The sequence below is a fragment of the Monodelphis domestica genome, chromosome 4 (assembly GCF_027887165.1).
Source record: "Monodelphis domestica isolate mMonDom1 chromosome 4, mMonDom1.pri, whole genome shotgun sequence".
NCBI lineage: Eukaryota > Metazoa > Chordata > Mammalia > Didelphimorphia > Didelphidae > Monodelphis > Monodelphis domestica.
In genome coordinates, this window is record NC_077230.1 from 94,806,343 (window position 1) to 94,833,384 (window position 27,042).

General features: G+C 39.9%; 1 protein-coding gene across 2 annotated transcripts in view; it reads right to left on the reverse strand.

Annotated features, from left to right (window-relative positions):
• Positions 1-1,671: 1,671 nt before the first annotated feature.
• Positions 1,672-27,042, reverse strand: part of SLCO2A1 (solute carrier organic anion transporter family member 2A1) — a 157,350-nt gene continuing 131,979 nt past the window's right edge. For both annotated transcript variants that reach the window (XM_007493896.2, XM_056793630.1), the window contains exons 10-14: positions 26,571-26,721; positions 24,295-24,458; positions 17,316-17,380; positions 6,659-6,782; positions 1,672-2,938 (exon numbers count right to left, since the gene is read on the reverse strand). In XM_007493896.2, coding sequence (XP_007493958.1) covers positions 2,818-2,938; positions 6,659-6,782; positions 17,316-17,380; positions 24,295-24,458; positions 26,571-26,721 — 625 coding nt within the window. In that variant the 3' untranslated portion in view covers positions 1,672-2,817. The remainder of the gene's footprint in view (positions 2,939-6,658; positions 6,783-17,315; positions 17,381-24,294; positions 24,459-26,570; positions 26,722-27,042) is intronic.

Consider the following 27,042-nt stretch of genomic DNA (forward strand, 5'->3'; position numbering starts at 1 on the left):
TGGAGTCAAAACTTTGGGAAGGAGTTTCAAATTATTGACAGAGGATCTGCTGATCAGTCAGTAAGCATGGAGGGCCTACTATGTGCTCAGGACTATGCTGGGGTACTTGGATTAGTTATAAATTTCAATTATTCCTGATCTCCCTGGCAATAGACTACTGAGAACAATCGGATTGTGAAAATCTCAAGCTATCTAGAACTCCTTGGTCAATAAGTCGCTTTGGATAGCCAAGTTTTCTGGATTTCCCGCCCTCCTTTTAGGTTTTCATTTTAATTTTGGATGGACATTTGTCTAGAATATATTGCAGACACCCTTGCTTTCTTAAACAGAATATACCAAATCTATTTCAACTTTTTTTTTAATGGTTCAGGGCCGTCATTATGAATTTCGATTGTTAGAATGGCTTTGAATACAAAATACCCTTAGGGACCATTGAGTTAGAAATGGTTGGGGGTTGGGAGAGTATAGAAAGGAAGCTATTTGTTTCCGTAGTATGCTTAAGCAGCTGTTCTGTAGAATTTGTAGTTTCTATTTATTCCTTTCCTGTCAGCTGTCTAACACAGAGGATACAGTGATGGACCTGGACTCAGGGAGACCTGCATTCAAATCCAGCTTCAGATACTTACTGGCTGTGTGACCCTGGGCAAGTAACTTAACTGCAGTCTGCCTTAGTTTCCTCAATTGTAAAATGAGAATCATAGTATTTGCCTCCCAGAGTTGTTGTGAGGACCAAATGAAATAATGTTTGTAAAGTACCTTACAAGTGCTCCAAAAATGCTAGCTATTATTATTCCCCATCCTACCAGTCTACCTACCTTTAGCAGTCTCTTGTAATTTACTGGGTTTTGTTTTTTTTTTATCTGCTATCACCCTGGAAAGTGGATGAGCTGGCTTATTAGAACTAAGTGTAAAATATGAGTAAATCATTGTCAAGTGAGGCTCTGAGGAACCTTCCCCCCTAAGGAATGGCCATGAACTTTATTGCACACACATCAAGGCAGCCCTTGAGCCTTTTTTTGCCTCTTTCATTTTACTTCTTGATTCCTGACTATATTATGGCAAAGTTAGTGAGGTTGCTAGTAAGCTGAATTCTGTATAAATGAGACATTATCGATTTAATGAGCATTTTATATGAAAGCCATGCAAGTGTTTTCACTCCCTCCAACTCCAACAAATGCTGTCACCTTATTATCTCATTTTATTCTTACAGCATTCTTGGGAGGTTTATTTATTATACCCATTTTACAGGGACATTATATGCCTTTCCTAAGTCCACAAAGGTTGGGAGTCATTCTACAAGCTCCAATAGCATCTTGTCTTTCTAGAGTCAACCATATACACATAGTTGGGGAGAATAAGCAGCTTTTGACATCATTACTCTGTATCAAAAACACTGACATGGGACAGTTGGGTGGCTCAGTAGATTGAGAGCCATACCTAGGAATGGGAGGTCCTGGGTTCAAATGTGACCTCCACACTTCCCGTGTGACCCTGGACAAGTTACTTAACCCCCATTGCCTAGTCCTTACCACTCTTCTGTCTTGAACCAATACACAGTACTGATTCTAAGATGAAAAGTAATGGTTTAAAAAAACTTAAAAAAAAAAACAACATTAACCCTCATGGGAAAACTCATTAATTTGATTTAAATTAGTTTCAATCATATCCAAATGAAGTTTATGCCCATCTTTTATTATACTTGTAAGATGCCTAGAACACTATGAACAGCGTAACACATTAAATAACTAACAATAAAACAACAATGACAAATAATCATCCTGGCACTAGAAAGGTACAGAGAAGGAGAACTTGCTACCGATTCTTCCAGTATTTTTGATAGTTGGCCATTTTCCTTTTCTGTTGAAGGCAGCGGACAAGGTAGTTAAATGAAATTGAAGCAGAAAAACTGAGGTCACCTGCAGAGCCAATTTCCATCCCCCAAATCTGTGGCTTCTAAGGTACACCCTGACATGTTAGAATGAAGAGGGGTAAAATATTTTTCACAGGGCTCAGGGAGAACAACTGGAAATCTTTAACAATGAAACGGACACTCGCTTGTTGGCGAACAGGTGGATACCTCATCAGGATTAATTCAGAACCTGTTTGGGAAGCCTGGTTAGAAGACAAGGATGGACTCTGTCCCCACTTCCTCCCAAGGCAGTCCATTGTTCCTATCTCAACACAGTTCCTTTCTCTTTTTGGCCCTTAGACGTGGTGTATCCCACACACCTACCATAGCCAACATATGAAATCCTAAGAGACTTCTTGCAAAGGTATCAATATATTCCTTTCTTTATTTCCTCTGGAAAGTTTAACAACCATTCTGTGTTACCAGCCAAGTATTTCTCCACATGGTCCCTGGCCCCTGCCCCAGGATGAAGGCCAGTGTTCTATATCCATGGTAGCCAGAGTCTCTAATTGCGCCTCATTTTGTATTTCCCTTCTTTGGCGGCCCAAGCTCTGTCTCCTCAGACATTAGAAAACGATAAGCAGAGAGTCCTGGTCAGATCCCGAGAAATGACTGATTGATGGTGCGAGTTCTTAAAAGGGTCAGCCCATGGAAGCCGGAGAATCCTTGGCCACAGATGATATGGTAGTACAGATCAGATACATATTTGCAGAGCTTGGTTAAGGAGAGCAAATTTTTGAAAGAGTTAAAAATGGTCAGTTTCTCTCTTTTTCTTCCCAATGATAAGAAAAAGGAAAACTATATGTTAACTTTAGTAAATGCCAGTTTGGGGGGACTGAGAAGTGGGAGAGGGTGGCAGCTTGGAGTCCAGGTCTCCTGGAGGTCATAGCTGGGGCAAATGAGGAATGCTAAATCAGCCCAGAGGCTTTTTCCTGTAAGTCATACTCTTTATTTTTCTTCACCCGCCAGCCAATGATGATGATCAGCATCAAACCTATGGCTTTGTACCCCATCTGCAGGCCCAAGTAGCTGCCAAGAGAAAAGAAAGTAGGCATTATTACATAGAAAGGCTCTCTGCTTCTATGGAATTTCTGCATCAGTCCCAGGAGGTCTGGGGCATGAGAGACACCCATTAGAGATTTAGAGCTGGAAAACTTCTTAGAGGTCATTTAGTCCAACTTTCCCATTTTATAGTGAGGACCAGAACAGTTCAATGAGTCAGGGAAGTAGAAAGTAGCAGGACTGGCACAGAATGATAAAAGTTATCATCTATATTGTGTTTTAGAATTTGCAAAGGACTTTACATGTTATATCACTTGTTCTCAGAATTATTCTCATTTAAAGATGAAGAAACTGAGGCTGCCAGAGGTTAAGTGACAGCATTATCATTATTACAGTATTTATATAGCACTTTAAGGTTTACAAAAGACTTTACAAATATCTCATTTTTTCCTGATAGCAAACCTGAGAGGTGGGTACCATTATTAACACCATTTTACAGATGAAAAAACTGATGCACGGAGCTGGAGAAGGATAAATAGTTTACTCAGTGCCACATAAGTGAGTGTCTAAGGCCAGATATGAACTCAGGACTTTGTGACTCCAAATCCTTGCTCTTTCCACTGTACCACCAAGCTTTGTGGATTTAAATCTCATACCTCTGGTTCTGAATACAGAAATCTTTTCTAGTGTACCTCCAGTCCCCTCTAGAAGGCTAGAGCTAATTAGACAATGCCAGAAAACTCTAAAGGACAGTAGACCCTTGACAACAGGCTGGCCTTACGTGGAGCTAAAAATCTAGTCTTTCAACTAGTATTTATTCCTGAGAAAAGTGGGTATTTTTATCATTATTTCAGTCTCCAGAGATATTTTTCCCTTCTTTATTCTGTTCATCTACATCTTTTGTTCTTGATTCTGAACCCTAAGAGGAGCAGCTAGGTATCAGAGTGAAAGAAGTGCCAAATCTGGAGTCACAAAAACTCCTCTTCCTGATTTCAAATCTGACTTCAGACACTTATTAGCTGAGTGACCCTGGACAAGTCATTTTACCTTGTGTGCCTCAGTTTCTTCATCTATAAAATAGCTGGAGAAAGAAATGGCAAATCACTCTATCTTTGCCAAGAAAATCTTAAGAAGGACCAGAAAGAGTGGGACACAACTGAACAACCACCGAATCCTAGGATCACAGGGTTATAGGGACCTCAGAGACCATTTAGCCCAACCCCTTCATTTTAGATCCCTCACTCTTCTTCCTACTTTACTTCAGAGTCTTTCACAACTCTTGGTAAGTGAAATGAAGTGAGATGATAAAATTTCTTCAAATACTTCCTATCTGCTGGTCTTGGACTAACTTAAGATAGAGCTGTTAAGAGTAGCCCAAGTGGTAAAATCACTTTTTTTTTGGATAAAAAATCATCAGGTCTGGTCAGTGTCTGGTTGTAGAAAGATCTTTGAAAGGAAATCAAGAGACATTCTCTGTGGTTTAAGAAAGGTTACTTCTTTCCCCTAGCTTCATTTTCTCTACTTGTAAAGGGCAATATATTTTCCAGTGTCTCCAATGTCTAATGTCTCTAACTTTAGGAGTCATTTTTTCTTTGTTTTGTCAAAAGGGACTTTTTTGAAGTTCAATTTCATATACAATCCTCTTTTTCTACTCTTTTTGTATTGAAATGTTCAGACTTGCTGTTTGTTAAGTTCAAAATGTTGGTTAAGGAAAGGGGAGAAGTCATTGCAGAGAAGGAACCCACTCCACTTTTCTCTTCACCACTATCAACAGTTGTTGACCAGTTGACACCAAATGGAGGCCTGAGAACAGCAGAAACAACTCCCTATCCCCTCCTTGACCACTGGTCACAGCTATCATTAAGGGAAGCAAATCCTTGGGAGAAGGAGTCAGCCATTCCCAGAAACTGCCAACCCACTGCCTCTCCCAGGGCAGGCAAGCTAGCCTAACTGAAGTAGCAGGGCATACCAAGGGGGACACAAGAGACAGAATGTGCAGCCAAGTCAAGTCATTATTACCACCTCCTTGATTATCATATCTCCTTAGACCCTGATGGAGATGGCCCAGGATCCTGAATCCATGAGCTCTGGGCACCCTGATGTTTCCAGCCATCATTGTGGGAAACAATTTCTGTGAGGATGGAGCCTGCAGCTATCCTTGACACAGTTACTGAAGATTCAGAAAAGAAAATTCTTAACACTGAAGTCTTTGGCTCTGTTGAATGGTTGATCAGATTTTATCAGTTAAGATGCTATTAAAGAAAAGGTATGACCTGCTTTGCCACTGTACCCTACCCACTGTTCTTTTTCTTTTAAGTGATGGGGATTAGACTGGATGGCCTCCAAGGTTCCTTCCAGCTCGAAATCTCTGATCCTATAATCTTTTCTTGAATTCTCTGTACCCGAAAGACAAAAAGACTTCTCTGTATGACTTGCAGCTGAAACTTTCCACATGTCTTGTTTCCTAACTAGAATTGGAACTCTTTGAGAGAAGGGGCTGTTTTGTTTTGCACATGTTGTTGTCATTTTTTCAGTCATATCCACTCTTGGTCACCCCATTTGATGTTTTCTTATCAAAGATATTGGAGTTGTTTGCTATTTCCTTCTCCAGCTCATCTTAAAGATGAGGAAACTGAGGCAAATAGCATGAAGTGACTTGCCCAGGGTGACACAGCTAATAAGTGTCTGAGGCCAGATTTGAACTCACTAAGTTGAATCTTCCTGACATCAGACCCAGCATTCTATCTGCTGTACCACCTAGTTGTATTTTACACTTGATAAACACTTAATAAGTATTTTATTCATTCACTCAAATAAAAAAGGTGAAGGAAAATTATAGTAGGTACACTTTGGATGCATAGGGCAAACATAGTTTTGGGATCTGAAGAGATTAGTCCCATATCACTAGGATGCCCTCACCCACGCCTACATGCTACAATGATACTTTATGTTTTTTTTTTAAGAAATTATTTTTCCCAATTACATGTAAAAACAATTTTTAACATTAGTGTTCTAAAATTTAGAGTTCCAAATTCTCTCCCTCCTCCCTACAAGGATCAAAATATGTCCCCTCTTTTCTCATCTCTTGTTTTGCCTGTGGCTTAGAGTCAGGAAGATAAGAGTTTCAATCCTGTTTCAAACTTACTACCTGTGTGACATCGGGCAAGTAGACTCAGTTTCCTCAACTATAAAATGAGGATGATTGTCTGGATGGTGTCTAAGTTTCCTTCCAGCTTTAAATCTATGATCCTTTAATCCTTCTCTCTTTTCTCTGACCCTTAAATAACAACAAAAAAAAGAAAAAACAAGCAAAGCAGATTCATTTCATTTAGACCATTGATAGTTGGTGGTGCAATGGCTAGAATACTGGGCCTGGAATCAGGATGGCTTGAGTTCAAATCCAGTCCCAGGTACTTATTAGCTCTGTGACCCTGGGCAAGTCAATAAACCTCTGCTGGTCTCAGTTCCCTCAACTTCAAAGTGGGAATCATAAAGCACCTTTCTCAGAGGTTGTTGTGGGGATTGTTGTGAGGTTGTTTTGAGGATCACTTGAAATAATATATATTTATAAAGTATATATATATATATATATATTTGTAAAGTGTTTAGCACAATGTGTCTGGCACATAGTAGGTGCTATACAAATGCTTATTCCCACCCACCCTCTACTGATAGACCTACAATGGGCACATCTGGATAAATCCTGCCCCCACCCCACTCATGGAGGCATCCCTCCATTAATGTCACCTGTGGAGAAGAGACTGGTTATCATAGTAAGCGCAGGCTCCTTTCTTCCCCGAGCACAATGTCATCCACCAAATGCAGGTGTGATCAATAGTCAGGCCATACAGGGCTGGCGCAGGCAACCAGGCTACCGGGAGACAAGGAAGAAAAAACCAATCAGAAAATGCCAGGTTAAATATTTGCCCTAAGCAGTAAGGAGTCTTGGCATCCCTGGGCCCTCCTCTCCCAAATGATGCAGTTACCTTGGAGGACTTTTTTTAGGGAAAGGGAACAGGAATCCCATCCCCAAATGGCTCTGTTCCCCAAGGAAATCGCAATGGGCTCTTTTAAAGACAAATATCTTTTCATGATCTGTGGTTTATTCTCACAACAGAAGAAAGAAACAGACCAGGGACAGACTCATTCAGCGTGCGATGAGTCCCAGAAGTTGGGTTAAGTGCCAATAGAAAGACTGGAAAACATCATTAAAAGCTGCACTTGGGATTTGCACAGGCCCTTTCTGCCCAGGTAAGAGCTCAGAAGACCTTTCAGAAGGCTTCTTGCAGATGCCTCCAAGCCTGGAAAGGCGGCAAGACCTTGTCTCTGTTTTATTGATGGCTACATCCCTGAGGTAGAGGCTAAATACAAAGTAACCGGCTTCAGATGGCACTCAGACTTTGGGGATATACATAGATGTGTATATATTGTTTCCTCCAGGAGAATGTTGCCTCCTCAAGGGCAGGTATTGTTCTGCTTCTCTTTGTATATCCAGAAGTACACAAACTGCCTGGAAATTCACCAGTAATGGTAACCTCTGGCTAGATTCTCAAGAATATAGACAACACATTCCCTTCCCTTCTAGCAACAATGAAATGACAGGCAAATCGGCATCCTTTAAAGGATAGACTACTGACTAAGTCACATGGTTCTGTCTAATCACTGGGCTGAGGGCTCTCTTAAGCTGCCCTAACTAGAACTGAACAGCTCAGAGGGACCTGGAGGAAGCTTCTCTGAGACAGATATTTGAGTGAATTAACAAGAAGCTGGCTCTTCTCTCTGGCCCTCCCTGCTTACCACCCTGTTTCTGGGGGAGAGAAGGGAACAAGGAGGAAGAATCATTATCTTGACCTTGCTTGGCCTGAAACGAAGTCCAGATGGGGGAAATTTCTATCAGGATGCACTGTAATTTTAAACCTGCCCAAGTTGAAAAATACGAAGTCCTTTTTATGTTCGACCCAAGTTGCATTCTTTGGTTATGAGTACAATCCTGCCAAGCCTGAACTTTATAACTTTGGTCATTTTGAGTTATCTGAGCTCAAAATCGGGATGAAAAAAGGAAGGGAAAAAACTCCCCCAAAACAAACCTTCCAAATACTTGTAGCCACAGAAAAGGTCCTTCCCCCCCCCCCCCCCCCCCGCCCAAGTTCACTGGAGGTAGTAAGGACTCAATTTCTGCAGCTCAGATTTAAACTGCCTTTAAAGCCATGTCTAGAATGGAAAGTTTCAATCTCCATATGAAGTTTTTAGAGAAAGTTAGGAATGAATGAAAACAAGGAGTTAAAATGAGAAGAGGTCTTCTAATGGTTCTTTTGCCTCTGAACCATTTATAACATGCATCTTACCTTGGTCTGATAAGGTACGAGAGAAACTAATTGGTCTACTGAACCAAGGAAGAGAAGACAATAACAACAGGGTGATGATGTGGAAAGAACCCTGGATTCCACAATCCTGCCTCTAACTCTGAACATTCCTAATGGTTCCTATTTTCTTAACAACTCCTAAAAAGAAGCTTATTTTTTTCCTATTCACCTAGATAGTCATTTCTGTTTTTCTTCTGATCCTTGAAAACTCTGCCTTGTATAATCCTTCTGGTAATCTCATAAAGGATTTCACTTTCTGCTTTTCAGAGAAGATTGAGACCATCTGGTTCAAACTCTCAAATACTTCCATCTTCTCATTATCCCTACATCCATCCTCTACTCTTTCCTTCTTCCAGCATTAGAGGAGATTTCCTCCCACTCTATAGCTAACCCCTTCACTCTGGACCCCACTCTGGATCCCTTCTACTTGCCCCAGGATCCCACTTCTGTAATGATCTCCTCTTTAGAATCTTCAGACTCTTCTTTCAGCCTCTTCAGGGGCTCCGTTATGTCTTCAAGCATATTGATATCTCTATCACTGAAAACTTCTAGCATCTTGGACAGAGCCTTGCACATAGCAGATACTTAATAAATGTTTCTTGAATTGATGTGATCCATCCTCCCTAAAAATTGCTGTCCTTCCTTTCACTGCCAAACTTCTTGAATCTCTGTGGTCTACACCCACTATCTTCCACTATATCTGTCCATTCCTTTCTTAAAACTGCGTGCATCCTCAATCCTTCCCACTCTCATTTCTATCAGAATTTTTATCCCTGCTCTGCTACTTGTTACATGTGTGACTTGGGGCAAAATATTTAATTATAAGCTTTGGTTTCCTTATATGTGAAAAGAGGAGGTTGGACTATATCAGTGGTGTCAGACTCAAATAGCAAATAGATCCTTGTGAGTGGCATATTTTGGCTTAGGGAGCCACAAACCAACATCTATGTTGTATTATAGTTTTACTTTTTTTTAGACATTTCCCAATTACATTTTTAAACTCTTATCTTTTATCTTACCAAGTCTAAGGCAGAAGAGCAATAAGGGCCAGGCAATTGCAGTTAAAGCTTCTGCCTAAGATCAATTACACAGCTAGGAAGTGTCTGAGGTCATATTTGAACTCAGTTCCTCCAAATCCTCCAAACTCCAGGCCTGGTTCTCTATCCACTGTGCTACCTAGCTGCCCCTTTCTCAGTGAGTTTTGTGGGCTACAAGTTTGACATCTTTGGAAAAATGATCTCTAAGACCCATTTTAGCCTTAAATCTCTAATCTTATAGCCTACAGAAAATCTCTACCTAAATGTCCCACTATTGCCTTAAAATTTTCAAATACCAAACTGAACTCCTCACACCAGCACCGTTTCCAGATTGTCTGATTTCTTCTAGGGTGTCACATCATTTTTCTAGTCTCCCTTACCTGACATTCTCTCCTTTTTCATCTCTACTGCCTGGCTACCCTGGTTTCCTTCAAGCTCCAGCTGTGTGTTGTCTCCCCCATGAAGTTATGGGTTCCTTAAGGGTGGAAACAATCTTCTGCCTTTTTTTTTTGTATTTTCACTGTTTAGTACAGTGTCTGACACATAGTAGGTGCTTAATAAAAGCTTATTGACTGATTGACCTGACTAGAAATCTCATCACATTTGACTTTTCCTCTTCTTTATCCCCTATATTTAATCTGTCATTGTCTGTCATTTCTTCCAAAGTGACAGAGTGACTTGACTGTCAAATCTCTCCTCCACCATCACAGCCTAGTCCATGGCCTTTATCGTCTCAGTTAGATGATAATAACTGTCACCCCATATTCTGCTCAGAGGTAAGGAGAAGATGCCTAAATGCCTCTTAAGTGATTTGAAAATTGCACAGTACCTTTGCTCCCCTTTATTCCTAACCATCAGAGGGTTTTCATCTTCATGATATATATTCAAAGAAAGATCTGTGAATATGCTGCGATGGGTATATGTGGCTATATGTGCCCTCCCCTAACACAAATTTATCTATTTCACACCTCATGATTCAATCAATGCTCGATGCATCATTGAACAAAGTTACTTCTAAATTGTGTCTGCCATAGAATGTTATACAATTTTCCTGTATACGTGTGAGATACCATGCCTGAGGGGAACCTCCAAAGTGGCATTTTGCTCTGCCAAATTAAATAGTTTATTAAAATCAATGAACAACATCCATTTTCTGTTCTCTATATCTTTTGGTCAGTGGTATCACTGAAAAGTAGCTTTCTATAGAGCTTGACAAAAGTCCTGCTTATCTCTTTTATGGTTTTCATTGAAAGTAGCTACAATAGGGGGCAGCTGGGTTGCTCAGTGGATGGAGAGTCAGGCCTAGAGACAGGAGGTCCTAGGTTCAAATCTAGCCTCAAACACTGTCTAGCTATGTGACCCTGGAAAGTCACTTAACCCCTACTGCCTAACCCTTACCACTTGTGCCTTAGAACTAATATATAGTAATGATTCTCAGAGAGAACGTAAGGGTTTTTTAAATAAATAAATAAAAAGAAAGTACTCTCAATGCATAGATTATTTGCATAAAACTTTTATATAAAGATCAGAAAAGAGGCATATCAGTAGCTAATGTCTTCTTGCTTATTTGTTTTGTTTAAAGAACTTATCACCTCTCTCTCTCTCTCTCTCACTCCCCCCCTCCTTTCAATATTTTTATGTCTTTTACATCTTTTGGGAATTTTCCTCTTTGAGATAATCTTAAAAACTGACCTGAGTGATATTTAAAATTCTGTGACTACCAGCACCCATTATATCCAGTCATTCTGCTCAACTTTACACTCTCTAAGTATCCTACTCTCACATCTTTACATGGGATATCAAGTACAGAGTGATCTCTGCAAGTCCAAATGTGATAGCCCTGCTCTTGTTGACAATGATGGATCACCATAGAGAGTTTGTTATAACTGTTCAATTTCATGTCTGTTTGTTATCCACTTTTCCAGTTTGATATACCAAAAGATAAACTCATCCAGCTAGACCACATACTAAGTTCTTTAAAAGTCTTTTTTCTCAGCTGCTTTTCTCTGTTGTAAGCAAATGAAACTTGTAATCTTAAAAAAAGTCCTTTTATTCATTCATATATTTATTTAAAATCTAGATCTTCCCATGTTGCCCAAGCTAGAAGTGCAAGGGTTATGGGAATCTTTGTGTGATTTGCTCTTTTTTCAACCTGGGCCAGCTTAAGAAATCTGCAATCTTCTATATTCCCCTTCCATGATGCTTTGAAAAGGAATTTATACTCCAAATTGAATTTTAATTTAATTACCCATTTAAGAAGTTTTTTTGTTTGTTTTCATTCTTGTTTTTGCTAAGCAAGTCTCTAAATACTTTTCTCTTCATCATGGTTACTGTATTTCATTCATTAAATTTATCAAGGAAGTGATGATAGAGTCATTGTCATTACTTGTATTCATTTTTAGCTTTCTACAGATGATGATTCATTTAAAAAGATAATTGGAACAATTTCATGTATTAACTTCTTAAAAAAAAATAAAACCCTTACCTTCTATCTTAGAATCAACATTGTGCATTGGTTCCAAGGCAGAAGAGTGGTATGGTCTAGGCAATGGGGGTTATGGGACTTGCCCAGGGTCATACAGCTAGGAAGTATCTCAGGCCAGATCTGAACCAAGGATCTCTGGTCTCCAGGCCTGGCTCTCTCTATCCACTCAGTTACCTATAGTGGCTCCCCCTATCCATTTAGCCCATAGTAATTGCTTTTTATATTTATCTTTTCTTTTCTTTTGGGGCTGATTTTAACTTTTTTTTTTGTCAGCCACTAATCTAACTGAATATAGGCATTATTAACATTCTGAATCTGAGCCTTAATTTCCTCATTAGTAAAATGAAAGGGTTGGATTAGATGTAACAGAAGGGAACAAATATTTATTAAGCAGCTACTATATGCCAGGCACTGTGCAAAATACTTTACAAATATTCTTTCATTTGATCCTTCTAAGAACCCTGGGAGATAGGTGTTATTATTATCCCCATTTTATAGCTGAGAAAGCAGATGTAGATAACAGTGCAGTGACTTGCCCAGGGTCACATAGCTAGTAAATATCTGAGACCAGATTTTGACTCAGTTCGTCCTGACTCCAGATCCAGCAGACTATCCACTTCAATATCTAGTTGCTTCTGAGGTCTCTTCCAACTCTGAATCTATAATCATATAATCTCATCTGATCCCCAACCTATGTAATACAGTAATGGTCATTTTTTGAAAATTTAGAAAATTCATCCATGAATCCATTTAGAAGAGAATTTGTATGTTTCTGTGTGTGGAGTAACTTTCCACTTAGTTTCCTTCTAAATGTTGGTACTTTATGCATAATTATCCATTTCTTTTCATTTCTTCTAATTCATCACCTATACATATGGAGCTAAAATTCTATGATGGCATTTCCATTTCTTTTGTATTTATTGTATTTTTGGTTGATGTTTATGATTTGTCATCAGTATTTTTAGTCATTTATTCATTTCACAAGCATTTATTAAGCATTAAGGCAAAGCACTGCACCAGGAACTAGAGATACAAAACCAAAAACAAAGCAGACCCTGCCCTTGAGGAACTTATATTCTCCTGGGAAAATAACTCATGCAGATATAATTCAATTTTTAAAATGAATACAAAGTAGAAAACAAAATAATTTCAAAGGTAGGCAGAGAGGTCACTAATAATTGGGGTTATTGGCAAAGACCTCTTATAGGAAATGGTAATTAATCATTTCAGAATAACCAGCACTTGGTTTTATTAGTTCAATTAAAATTTTTTCTATTTATTTCTGCTTTTAACTTTATCAACTTCCTTTTCTTATACTCCTTTAGATAATTTCTTTGTCCTTTTGTGGATGCCATTAGATCAAGGATTCTTAATCTGGGGACTATGATTTTGGTTTTTAAAAATTTTATGTGATAACTGAGTTTCTGTATAAATTTTTTCCTTTGTAATTTAGTGATTAGAACAGTGATTGGTAGATGAAAGTTGTTTAATAAATGCTTGTGTGTCTTTAAAAATGTTATTCTGAGAAGGGACCCAGAGGTATCATCAGGCTGCCAAATGACCCATGGAAAAAAAAACAATTAAGAACCCCCGCTTTAGTTGAAGACAATATTTTTATTCTCTCCTTTATGTAGGGACTCAATGCTAAAAATGTCCCTATTCTATATCTCTGTATATATCTTGTATTTTTAATATGTGATATTTCCATTATCATATTTTAAGTATTCTATTATTGCTTGTCAGATCTGGGGTTTACCAATTCTTTTCCTTTTCTACCTTGGAGGGTTTTTTTTTTTTTTTAATTTAAACACCTTTATATTTGTAAAAAAGGAGAATTTTAACTCTTAATTATAGTACATTTTAAAAAAATTTAAACCCTTACATTCTGTTTTCAAATTGATACTAAATATTGATTCCAAGGCAGAAGAACAGTAAGGGCTAGACAATTGAGGTTAGTGATTTGCTCAGGGAGTGTCACATTTGAACCCAGGACCTTTCATCTTCAATCCTGATTCTCTATCCACTGACCCTATAATACACAAAACAAAAAAACAAACAGACAACTCAAACACTGATTTGATTTTTCTCTCTCTCTCACCTTTAAAAACTTTTGTCTACCTCTTTTTGGTGATCTCAGTACTTGGTAGTAAGACACTTAAAGTATATTATTATTTTGTTAAGTTCTGATTGTTCAGCCTCTCTGGAACTCTTCCTCATCTGCTTGTAGGGATTTTTTAATCGTGGGTTTTTGTTCATAAATTCTCTGAGGTTTTAAAAGATCCCCTTCTGCCTTTAAATGATATGCTAAGGCTTGTAGTATATATAATTTTGGGTTCTAATCCTATGCCTTTAAGACTTGGATATATTTTTATCTAGTTTTTGTCTTTTTCATTGTTGTTATTGAAATGTCTGATGATATTCCAAATTTTTTATAGGCAATTTCTCTTTTCTTTCTTCACACTTAAAAAAGTCCTCCTGCCTTTATAATTTTGAAATTTAATATTTACTTGCCTTGGAGATTTGTATTGAAGATTTCTCCATGCTGAGAGCCAATGAATTCTTTGAACTTGCAAAGTGATGCCTATTCTTGTCCATTCTGGGAAGTTTTCCCTAATTAGTTGCTCAAATACAGTGTCTGTTTTTTCTTCTTTCTGTCTTCATACCTCCCTGGGAGCTCAATGTCTCTATAGTTCAAACATCTTGTTCTATTTTTCAAGTATTTTATTTTGCCCTGTATATTCATTAGTTGCTTTTAAAATTTCTTTTATATTCAAAACTTGTCCTTTAGTTGATTTTATCATCCATTAAGCTTCACTAGCCTACATTTATTTTATTTGCTGCTTCCATTGATGTTATTTTATTAATTTTGCTACTTAATTTTTTAAAACAAAATTGTCCTCTTATCTCTTCCTATGTGTCCCCCTTTCTACCTCCTCCATGAGACTCCTCCTTTAATATATTCATTAGCTAATTTAATTTCTCCTTTATGTGTTTCTTTTAATATTCTTCAGCATACACTTCTGTAGAAATTGTGTCCCTAGAATCTTTTGTTTTTTGGAATGTTTTAGTTGTGATTTTTTTCCTGTGAGTTTCTCCTGTTGGATAAGTTTTATTTTTTCTTTTTCTTATGTCAAGGGTCTTTTTCCTTTTAATTTACTATTCTCTCTCTCTCTCTCTCTCTCTCTCTCTCTCTCTCTCTCTCTCTCTCTCTCTCTCTCTCTGTGTGTGTCTTCTCCCTCCTCTGTCTCTCTCTGTCTCTGTCTCTCTCCCCCTCTCTTTCTGTCCTTCTAGCTCTCTGTCTCTGTCTCTCTCTTTCTGTCTTTCTCCTCTCATAAGAGAGAAGGTAGTCACGTTTCCCAATCCCCCTGAATGCTAGTCATTGCTTCCCTCTGAGGACTGTCTCCAGTTTATCCTGGCTGGATATGCCCTTTTGGTACCTAGCTGTTTGCAGGTTGTCTCCATGAGAGCAAGGACTAGCTTTTACCTTTCTTTATAATCCCCGATGCTTAGCCTAGTGACTAGCACATGGCTAAAGGTTTATTTTTAATACCACACTTCCTTCAGTCTTAATGACCTCTGAAGCTCAATGAATTCTATTCTAATTTTTGTCTTTATTTCCCATTTGCCTTACCCTTTAATGGAATTCTAGACCAAAGGTGTTAAATATGGCCCATAGCTGCCTATGTCATCAGAGATGGGACTCAGTCATAAGTTCTTGCTAGAGCAGAAGTGTCCACAAAACTGCCCACAATTCTCCTGAGCACAGTCAAAGCCAGATTAAAATGTAATTTAGAAATAATTAACAAAATAAAATAAAACATAGATAAGTAAATAAAATAAGAACCCTTTTCTGTGGTTTAGTGTCTTTGTCTATTGCTACCCCTGTGCTAGAGAACCAATCTCTTCTCATGACTCCTGAGCTTTTTATATGTTTTCCTTGGAAACAAAGACCAATGCCAGATCCAGGAGTGTCAAAGATGCAGGTTTAGTGTAAGAATGCACCTAGTTCAAGGAGAAGCATCATGGAGCCCCTTGTCCTATCAAGAGTCTAAAGAGCATCATGCACTGGAGACATTTCCAGTTATCCTGATTCAAAGATGCCAGCTGATGTCCCATTTAAGGATGAGGGTGGGTAGGATGGGTTGTTTTAAATATCCTTGTCTCTGCCTCTTCTTCCATTCTCCCACCTTAGATTTCCCAAGTTAAGTCTTCTCTTGAGTTAGATAAAATGTGACAAATAATGGCCTATGCTTTACACTGAATGGCTGATTTAAGACTTCCATAAAGTACTCATTAGTCCCCAGAACAATCGCATTCAAGTAAAACAGCTTTGTCAAGGCTGATTCCAAAAATGCACCTGGCAGGGACATTCTAAGAAGGACCAGTAACTATAGGAGTCTTAGGGTAGAGGACAGGATTGACTGCCTGCGATTTCTACAGCTTTTTGGGTCACCAGGCTCTGTGGAATAGCTTCAACAGTAGATCAGCCAGATTGAAGATGTAGAGTCCCGTTGGGTGTATGGGGCTGTTGTGGGGGGTTCTATTAGGCAAATAAATTCTCATGCAATGGTTAAACCTTGTCAAATAAATTTGAAGATGTTTCTCTCTTAATGCCCTGTCATGAGTTGCATTCTAGACTATTACCCATATTGTCTACTCAGTCTTAGCTCTACTTCTACTTTCCTGTTCAGTCTAGGACACCCTTCAGAATCGTTCTGGCCTGGGTATCCTTTTTCCAAAGTTATTTGTGGTATGATGGTCTGGCATGAGATAGTAGAAAGGGCATTTGGATTAGGTAAAGGGATCAGAGACCTAACACTTAATAGTTGTATGTTCAGCTTCAATTGACTCATCTGAAAAATGGGGGTGATGATATGTGCCCCAACTATATCAAAAAGATGTGATGAGACCCTAAATGAGATCAAATATCAAATAATAATAAACTGTCACCCCCCTCCCTAAATTGGGATCAATTAACTCCAATGGCTCCCTATTACCTCTAGAATCAAATATAAAATCATCTATTTGGTTTTTAAAGCTCTTCATAACCTGGCCCCTCCCTATCTTTCTAGTCTTCTTATAACTTCTGTAGTTTGGTAACACTGGGGTCTTTGCTGCTCCCCATATAACACAGCATCTCCCAAACTCTAAGCACTTTCCCTGGATATCCCCCATGCTTGGAACTCCTTCCCTCTTCATCCCTCAAGTCTCTTGGCTTCCCTGGCTTCCTTCCAGTCTCAGCTAAAGTCCCACCTTCTGAAAAAACCAAAAAGCCAAAGACAAAACAAACGTTTCCCAATCCCCCTGAATGCTAGTCATTGCTTCCCTCTGAGGACTGTCTCCAGTTTATCCTGGCTGGATATGCCCTTTTGGTACCTAGCTGTTTGCAGGTTGTCTCCATGAGAGCAAGGACTAGCTTTTACCTTTCTTTATCATCCCCGATGCTTAGCCTAGTGACTAGCACATGGCAGGCATTTAAGAAATGACTAACCGTGTGAGGGGACTACTCAGACACTCACCCAACAGCCTCATCAGCAAGAACTGGATGCCTATAGCAAATGACTTTTCTTCTTGATTCACTACCCTACGGAGGAAAACAAGAGTTAGGCCTGAAAGAATGTAGGTCTGCTGTTTTCACTTGGGAATCTGGAGCCAACATCCCGCAAGTCACAACCTGCCTCTCTGCAGCAAACTCTGCCAAAGAAGCTTGTCATAGGGCATTGCTTTATTGGAGTCTTTTCCTACCACTGCCTTCTCAGGCATGTCAGGGTCCAGGCAGAATCCGCCTTGGAGGAACTGTGCTTGGAAAAATGGGATAAGCTAGGTATGGAGAGAAAAAAACAACCGATTTAGGGTGGTCGATCTAGCCAATACCGTTGTTGTTTAATCATTTCAGTTGTGTTCCACTCTTTGTGACCCTATATGGGGTTTTCTTTTTTGTTTTGTGTTCTTTTGTTTTTAACTTTATTTATTTATTTTTAGAATAGTTTTCCAAGATTACATGATTCATGTTCTCTCCCTTCCCTCTTCCCTCCCACCTCCTGGAGCCAACAAACAATTCCACTGAGTTATATATGTATTATTACTCAAAATTTATTTCTATATTATTCATATTTATAATAGAGTAATCTTTTAAAAACAAAATCCCCCAATCATATACTGGGGTTTTCTTGGCAAAGACACTGAAGTGCTTTGCAATTTTTTTCTCCCACTCACTTGACAGATGAGAAAATTGAGGCAAATAAAGTTAAATGACTTGCTCAGGGTCACAAATCTAGTAAGTGTCTGAGGTCAGATTTGAACTCAGGAAGATGCACAGCACTCTATCCCCTGGGCAACCTGGCTGCCCTAGCTATGTCATATGGATGCAGTGAGGCAAAATATGTCAAATACTTTGTAACAATAAATTGCTACCTCACCTCCCATTGAATCAACTCCAGTGGCTCCCTATTACCTCCAAGAACAAATATAAAATCATCTATTTCACATTTAAGCACAATTAAATAAAATATCTACTATTTATCCTGAGAACAGGGCAACAACTCTTGTGATGTCTCAATGTCTTGTCATCTATATTCAAAGTGAGCAAAGTAGAAACCTCTATTCTCACCTACTAATAGCTTTTAGTGGCTTGGTTTATGAAGGCACTGAAGCTGCCTCTATTCCCAAATCCTGTGTTTTACCTTTGGTTTATGAGGACAAGGATTCTTTGATATTCTTTTTTGTTTGTTTCTTTGTTTCTCTTTTAGGGTAATAAGTGTTTGTTTTATGGGAAAAAGAACGAGTGTATGCCTGCATGAATGAATCAATGAACCCAGTCGAAAGAGTTCTGGATTTGGAGGATCTGGATTGGAAATCCAGCTCCATCACTTACTACTATTTAAGTGACCCTGGAAAAGTGAGTTAATCTCTTTGGGCCTCTTTTACTTTTCCAGAAAAGAAGAAGATTGGATTAGATTAATAGCTCTAAAAGTAGAATGCTATGATCCACTATCAGGATTAAATCTCCTTTATTTTGAGAATTAAAGATCTTTGGTGTGAACGTGTTAAAATAAAGCTCATTTGTGTCTGTTTACATTAATGTCCATGGAGGACAAGGCTAAAAGGATTTCCCAGATAATCCTCAAACATCATTTAAATGATTAATTTTACTCTTTCTTCCCCCATCAAATATTTACAGAATTGCTAAGCCATAGTTAAATAGACTAATTGGGGATTTCACTCTTCTATCTACTCTCCAAGAGAGTTTCTGGCAAAATGGGAAACTGAGGCTAGCGGGAGAAAACTAGGTGTTTGTGAATGATAAATCTCTACATATGATTTGACTGTTTGTTTAGAGACAAGCAGAGGAAGGAGCCATGCATATATTTTGGGTAGATGTAGAGAGTAGAAAGAGGGCTCAGTAAGTAGAAGCCATAGCAGGGCTGTAGATTTCAGCTCAAACTAAAGAAGAACTTTCTAGCAAATGCAGCTATTCAAAAGTGAGGAGGGAGACGTAAGGTCACAGTAGAAGGACAGCTGGCTTTGGAGACCAGAAAGCCTGGATTCAAATTCTGCCTCTGATATACACTGGCAGTGTCAGTTTCACACAGTGACTTCACTTAATCTCTTGGGTCCTTAGGTAACCCTCTGAGATTATAAATGGCAGAGAAGGAGCTGATTTGCATTGGCAGAGGAAATCCCTCACCTGGAGTACACAGCATTGATGAGATCACACTTTCAGTCAAAAAATAAGAAGAACAATGATGCCTTCTCTAGTCCAGGGAAGAAAGGGAGCGAGTTACCTGGGAATTTTAATGTAGCAGACATTAAAATGCTACATTACCTTTGGGGTCAGGAAGATGTGAATTCAAGTCCCACCTCTTACATATATTGCCTTCTCTCACTATCTTCTACTTTATCCCGTACTCACATGAAGAAGTGACTCCCTTTTCCTTCCTTGTTAAAGCAACCCCCTTTATAGGGATAAGTGATCGTATCTATCTCCAGATGATCTATCCCTTCTCCTCCAGCAGATTGCCCTATTCTATCCTCCCTGTTGTTGTTTAGTCATTCATTTGGATCTGACTCTTTGTGACTCTGTGGACCATAGTACACCAACACCATCCATGGGATTTTTTGGCAGAGACACTGAAGTAGTTTGCCATTGCTTTTTCCAGTTCATTTTACAGATGAGGAAACTGAGGTAAAAAGTGTTAAGTGGGTTGCCCAGGATCACACAGCTGCTAAGTGTCTGAGGCTGGATATGAACTCAGGTCTTCCTGACTCCAGTCTGGCACTGTGCCACCTAGCTGGCCCTTTCATCCCTACTCTCACTAAACTTCAGTTTCTCCCTTTTGGCTGCTTCTTTACACCTTATAAACTTGCTCATATCTCCCTCATGCTCAAAAAGTCCTCACTCAATCCCTTTTTTTCATCCTATATCTCTTTTGCTATCCTATGCTATCCTACTTTCATCCAATTTCTCTCCTTGTGGTTTCTAGACTCCTTAAGAAGGGCACCTTCAATTAGTGCCTCAACTTCCTTTCCTCTTGATTTTTTCTTCCTCTTTTTTTTTAAGACTCTTACCTTCCATCTTAGAACTACTGTGTATTGGTTCCAAGGCAGAAGAATGGTAAAGGGTAGGCAATGGGAGTTAAGTGACTTGCCCAGGGTTACACAGCTAGGAAGTGTTTGAATCCAAATTTGAACCCAGGATCTTCCATCTCTAGGTTTGGCTCTCCATCCTATGAGCCACCCAGCTGCCTCTCCTCTTAATTTCTTCTTAACCCTTTGCAATCTGGCTTCAGATCGCATCTTACAACTAAAACTACTCTCTCTAGTTACCAATGATCCCCTAACAGACAAATCTGACAGTCCTTTCTCAGTTCTCATTCCTCTGGACCTCTCTGCAGCCTTTGATGCAATTGGCATTCTCTCCTCTCTGGGAGGGGGGGATGGTGGGGGGGTTCCAAAAGTCTTAGCGAATTAAGATGTTAAACCAAATTAAGACTTCTGTGACACACACCCATAAAAAAGTTTAAATATACACTTTTAACCTCAGAGGTTTTGTAGAGAGTAATCATGCTTAAAACAGGTATTAGAATAATAATAATAGCTAGCATTTCATCTTTCTGAGTTCAAATCCAGTCTCAGACACTTACTAGTTGAGTGATTCTGGGCAAGTCACTTAACCCTGTTTGCTTTAGTTTCCTCATCTGTAAAAGGATCCAGAGAACGAAATGGCAAACCACTCCAGTATCTTGGCTAAGAAAACCCCAGATGGGGTCACAAGAGTTGAAACAACTCAAGAACAATGGCATTTATATAATTAATGCCTACTAGTATCTGAGGTTAAATTTGAACTCAGATCGTCCAGACCATGCACAAGTACTCTCTCCATTTCAATACCTAGCTGCCTCTGTTGGACTAGAGGACATCTAAGGTCCTTCTAGCTCTAAGAGCTACAATTCTGTGCTTTATTGAAAAGGAGAAGTAGATTAGAAAAAGTGTTTTCCCTCTACTACAGTAGAATCTGATTATGAAGCTATAGAATCAAGGGTCAAGCTGGAGTCAGGGAAACTCTCCACTTTGGAGGCTTCCTAAGAAATACATGGAGGCTATAGAATTATAGAACTAATTCATGCCAGAGCTAGAGATCTTCTGAGGGACCTCAGGGATCCCCTCTAGTCAAGCCATCCCACTTAACAGATGAGAAAATGGAAGGCCATCAACATGAAGTGACTTAATCATGGTATCACAGCCAAACTGTGCTCTCAAAAACTTCCTGTTCCTTCCTCCTTTGGGGAAGAAACCGAATCTGGTCCCTTTTGGTTCCAAAGAAGATTCAGTCATTGGGAAAATAAACAAGGTAAAAACCAAAAAAGAGAAAGGAAGACAGGCATCAGAAGAAAGAACCGAATTGGTTGGACCAGGGTGAGGTCATGGCAGGGTCATCCCCGGAAAAACAGCATTTTAGAAGCATTTCAATGCCACCTGAAACCTGACTCCTTTCTCCTTTTTTTGTCTCTTTGGCTGGACTGTTCCTTTCCTTGCTTAAGGATTTAATGCTCATTCTTCTCCCGAGTTTGGCTCGCGAGGCCTCACTCTGGGGTTATTTCCGGATTTTCTTTATCTCTCTGGTTTGGGTTACAGCTCTCCTGTCTCTTAATTTTTCTCCATGTCCTTTTACTTGTATCTTCCCTTCTCCCTCCCCTATTCCCCTCTGCCAACTCACCATCTCTTTAAGACTTTTACAATTTCAGCCCCCCACCTCCCCAAGTATGGAATCTTTACACCTAATTTATTTGCCAAAGGAATTATTTCATTTCCTGAATTCTTAATCCTACACATGTCTCAAACAAAAGTCCTGGGGCCAAAAGCAGATGAGGTTCAGCTTTAAGGACAGTCAAAGGGAAGAATGAATGAGAAGGAGCATGGCATAGAGGCCAGACCTAGAGAAAGGAAGACCTCATTCAAATTTTCTCTCTCCTACTTCAAATGTATTATTGTACTTGTGTTTTGTTGTTCAATCATTTTTCAATTGTGTCCAACTCTTCATGACTCCATTTGGGGTTTTCTTGGTAGAAAAAATGAAGTGGTTTTCCATTCCCTTCTCCGGTTCATTTTGCAGATAAGGAAACTGAGGCAAACAGGGTTAAGTGACTTGCCTAGGGTTACTCAGCTATTAAGTGTCTGAGGCTAGATTTGAATTTAGGAAGGGGAGGCTTCCTACTCCAGGCTCAGTGCTCTCTCCACAAGCTTGCCATATCAGTGATTGACAATGGGCAATATTTAACTACCTTTAGTCTCGGGCAGCTGTCTAAGACTAATTCATGAAGCCAAAGCTGGGTTGAAATCTATGTCATAAGATCAAAGATCTAAAGCTGGAAGGAACCTCAAAGGCCATCTAGTTCAAATCCCCTCATTTTTCTTTAATTGATTAATTATGAAAGATTTTCCATGGTTATGTGGTTCATGTTCTTTCCCTCCCCTCCCCTCCTCCCACCCCGTCCTGTAACCAACGTTCAATTTTACTGGGTCAACGCCCCTCGTTTTACAGGTGAGTTAAATGAGGTCCAGGAAACTAGGTATAAGAGTGGTTAAAATAGTGGTTTAAGAGTCCTAGATGCAGTCATGTGGAGGAGAGAAATTACAAGACATGCAGCAAAGGACAGAAGATGGAGATGGGTCATCTGTCAGTCAAATGAAGATTTCATTTGGAATGTGACTGGGAAACAGTTGGAGGCAAGAGCCAACTGTTGGACTGGATTTCAAGGTCTTTGGGCTTCTGGCTGACTGAAGGAAGAAGCTGGGTTTATCTCTGGAACTTGGGATAATCAAGTTGGAGGTGACCTGGCTGATTTGAAGGCAGAAGAAGAAGGACAATAGTCCCTATATCTCTCTCTGACTGGCTCTGTTTCATGCTAGTGACTGAATTGCCATTTCTCTCAATATCCTCCAACCCAAGATTCACTGTAGAGAATAGGGAAATCCCACCCCTCTTACCTTATCCTTCACCTTTCCTGTTTTCCCCAATAAGCCCTTACTTGAGATAAAAGAGAAAAGAGTATTTCCTCTGAAACATCATAGCTCACCCTGAGTGACTTAGAAGGAGGCTGAAGAAGAAGGAGAAAGGGGAAATTGAAGGGAAGAAGAGGGGAGGAAGGGAGATTTAGAGGGAGGAAGGGAGATATAGAGGGAGCAGGGTAAGCAAAGGAAGATAACTACCTGATCTATTAATTGTCTAGTATACCATCAAATATACCCCTTCAAATATCATCTATTACAGTCATCAAGACCTGAGTTTGAATCCTTACTAGAGTATTCAACACTTATTAGCTATGTGGCCCATGGCAATTCTCTTAACTCCCCTTAGCTTGAGTTTCCTCTTCAGAAAAATGAGGATTATATCAGCCTCTTGGGCAGCTGGGTGGCTCAGTAGACATAATGTTCAGGCTGGAGTCAGGAAAACTCATTTCCCAGAATTCAAATTTAGCCTCAGATACGCATTGACTGTGTCCCTGGGCAAGTTGCTTAACCCCATTTGCCTCAGTTTCCTCATCTATAAAATGAGTTGGAGAACCACTCTGGAAGCTTTGCCAAGAAAACCCCAAGTGGGGCCATGAGGAGTCAGATACGACTGAGAAATGTCAGAACAATCAAATCAGCCCCTCCTTCACAATGCTCTTTTAAGGATTAAACGGGATGGCATCTGTAAAGTGCTTTGCAAACCATAGATGCACTATTATGTTAGCTATTCTTATTCCTACTGCTCCGTAGGATACTTGTCCAAGGCCAGAGAGGAAAAGTATCAGAGGCAGGGTTTGTACCCTGGCTCCTAAGGCAATGCGCTTTCCAAAGCACCAGCCACTGCTGTGTCAAAGGCAGGTGTGCATGTATGAACGAGGAAAAGGAGAAGCAAAAGAGGATCTACGTGTAAAGGAAAGGCAAGGAAGAGGAAGCAAAATCCCACCAAAAGTTGTCTCCAAAAGCTTCAGAACTCTCTGGTTCACTTACCTCAAGACCATCATGTAGAGAGGATTGTGGGAAGTACAGGCGATCAGTGAGACAAACGAGATGAGGAAGACGGTGGGGAGCAATAAGTGAGTGCAAGAGACTGAACATGAACCTGTCTTGGCTGAAGAGTTGTTGCCACCTATACAGGAGCAGTTGAAATAAGTCTTGAGGTGAATTACAAAAGAGGAAAAACAAAGTTTATTAGAAATCGTTGTACTTGCAAATGCACGTAGCAATCCTCTTATGAATCTCCCTCAGCTATTCTCAGTGATCTCAGCACTGGACCAACTGTGTATTTTGTTCTCGGATCTACTTTACCTATTATACTGATAAAGGGAAAAGAGGAATTTTTGGTCATGTCCGTGAGAACTAAGTGCCCAGTGCCTACTATGTGCCAGTCACTGTGCCTTTAGGCACTGGGGATACAAAGAAAGTAAAAAGCAGTCTCTGCCCTCAGTGAGCTCATAGTCTCATGGTGGTGGGGACACAACAATGTTCAACTGAGTCCTGGATGATTTGAATATATCATTCATTAACCTCCCCCACCCCCCTTAATTCTTACCTTCCACCTTAGAATAAATTCTTTTTTTTTTTTAAACTCTTATCTGTCTTGGAATCAGTACTGTGTATTAGCTCCAATGCAGAAGAATGGTCAGGGCTAGGCAATGGGGGTTAAGTGACTTGCCCAGGGTCACACAGCTAGGAAGTGTCTGAGGCCAGATTTGAACCCTGACTCTCAATCTATTGAGCTACCTAGCTGCCTCCTTAGAATCAATTCTGAGTACAAGTTCCAAGGCAGAAGAATGGTAAGGGCTGGACAATGGGGGTGAAAGGACTTGTCTAAGGTCACATAGAAGTGTCTGAATCCAGATTTGAACCCAGGACTTCTGTCTCTAGACCTGGTTCTCAATCCACTGAACCACCTAGGTGCCCTCAATCACCAACCTTTTTTTTTTTTTTAAATAACCCTTACCTTCCGTCTTGGAGTCAATACTGTGTATTGGTTCCAAGGCAGAAGAGTGGTAAGGGCTAGGCAATGGGGGTCAAGTGACTTGCCCAGGGTCACACAGCTGGGAAGTGTCTGAGGTCAGATTTGAACCTAGGACCTCCCATCTCTAGGGCTGGCTCTCAATCCACTGAGCTACCCAGCTGTCCCCAATCACCAACTCTTTAATTAGCTTTATGCTCTAGAGACTCTGGCTCTATTAGTGATAACAAGAGTCTTAAAAGTTTGGGGGTACCCAAGACATTGGCATTGCATTTTACATTTTAGGGGATGACTACCATTTTGTTGAGGTTTGAGAATATTTGGGAATATCTTGGCAGAGCTGCTGATGTGCAAACAGAGGTTTCAGGGGAAGTCAGTACTCATGAAAAGAAGGAAGAGAGGGGGAAGAAAGGATGAAAGGGAGGGAGGAAGGAAGGAAGGAAGGAAGGAAGGAAGGAAGGAAGGAAGGAAGGAAGGAAGGAAGGAAGGAAGGAAGGAAGGAAGGAAGGAAGGAAGGAAGGAAGGAAGGAAGGAAGGAAGCATTTATTAAGCACTTATATGCCAGGCACTCTGCTAAGAGCTTTAAAAATATGATCTCATTTAATCCTTATAACAACCCTGGGAGGTAGGTGATATTATTGTTCCCTTTTTATAGTTGAGAAAACTAGGGTAGTAAAGGTTAAGTGACTTGCCCAGGGTCACACAACTAATCAATGTCTAAGGTCAGATGTGAATTCAAGTTTTCCTGCCTCCAGGCCCAGCACTCTCTGTACTTCACACTATCTACCTTGCTACCTCACTGCAGTAGGAAGAACACTGAATTTAGCTTATCAGTTGACATGGGTTGGAACTTCCATTTCTCCATTTGTCACTTCACCTTAGGAAAGCCATTTTATGTCTCTAACTCTCAATTTCTTCCATAGCAAATTCCATAGCAATTCTGGTACTAGTAGATAGAAAACTAGGATCAGAGTCAGGGAAGATCTGAGTTCAAGTCCTGTATCTGAAAAATGCTGACTGGGTGACCTTGGGTGGATGACTCAGCTTCCCAGTTCCCCAAGAAGCTCTCTAAGGTGAGAAGTTGCAGAGGAGATGCCAATGTGCCTTGGTAGACAGAGCTTTATCATCAGAAGTTCCCACTTCTAATGAAATCATATGTCTAATCCCATCCTGAGTGGTGGTAAGAGTTAAATGAAATAATAGCTATGAAAGTCCTTTGCAGCTTTAAAGTCTGACAGAAACCTAGGACATGACCATTATCCTGCCTGGAATCCATGCTGCCCCTTACCACTTGTTTCTTGGCCCCTATGGTGTAGTTCATGCAACCAGCTTGGCAGGGGGAGAGGTATTCTCTACCATTGGACCCACAGACAGGGTGGAAGATGGAATCAGAACAGGAGCACTCTTTGATACATGCTGGTGGTGCCCCAGGCACTCTCCTGTAAATAAAATAGGAAATAAAGACATAAGAGAGAGCAAAGCAAAACAAAATACTAACAATTCACTTTCCCTTGCCCCTACCAAAAACAAAAAATAAAAACCCTTTAGCCATTTCTGAATTCTCAGTCTGTCGAATATCCTTGTCTGTTTGTCTTGGGTGGTTGCCACACTGTGCTATTTCCAGTGCAGAAAGGTAGCATGGCATTGTGAACCCTGAATTTGAAATTGCTAAGATGTAGGTTCAAATCCCATGTCAAGGATTTAGCAGCCATGTTACCCTGGACAAGTCACTTAACTTTATGGTGTTTCAGTTTCCTCAT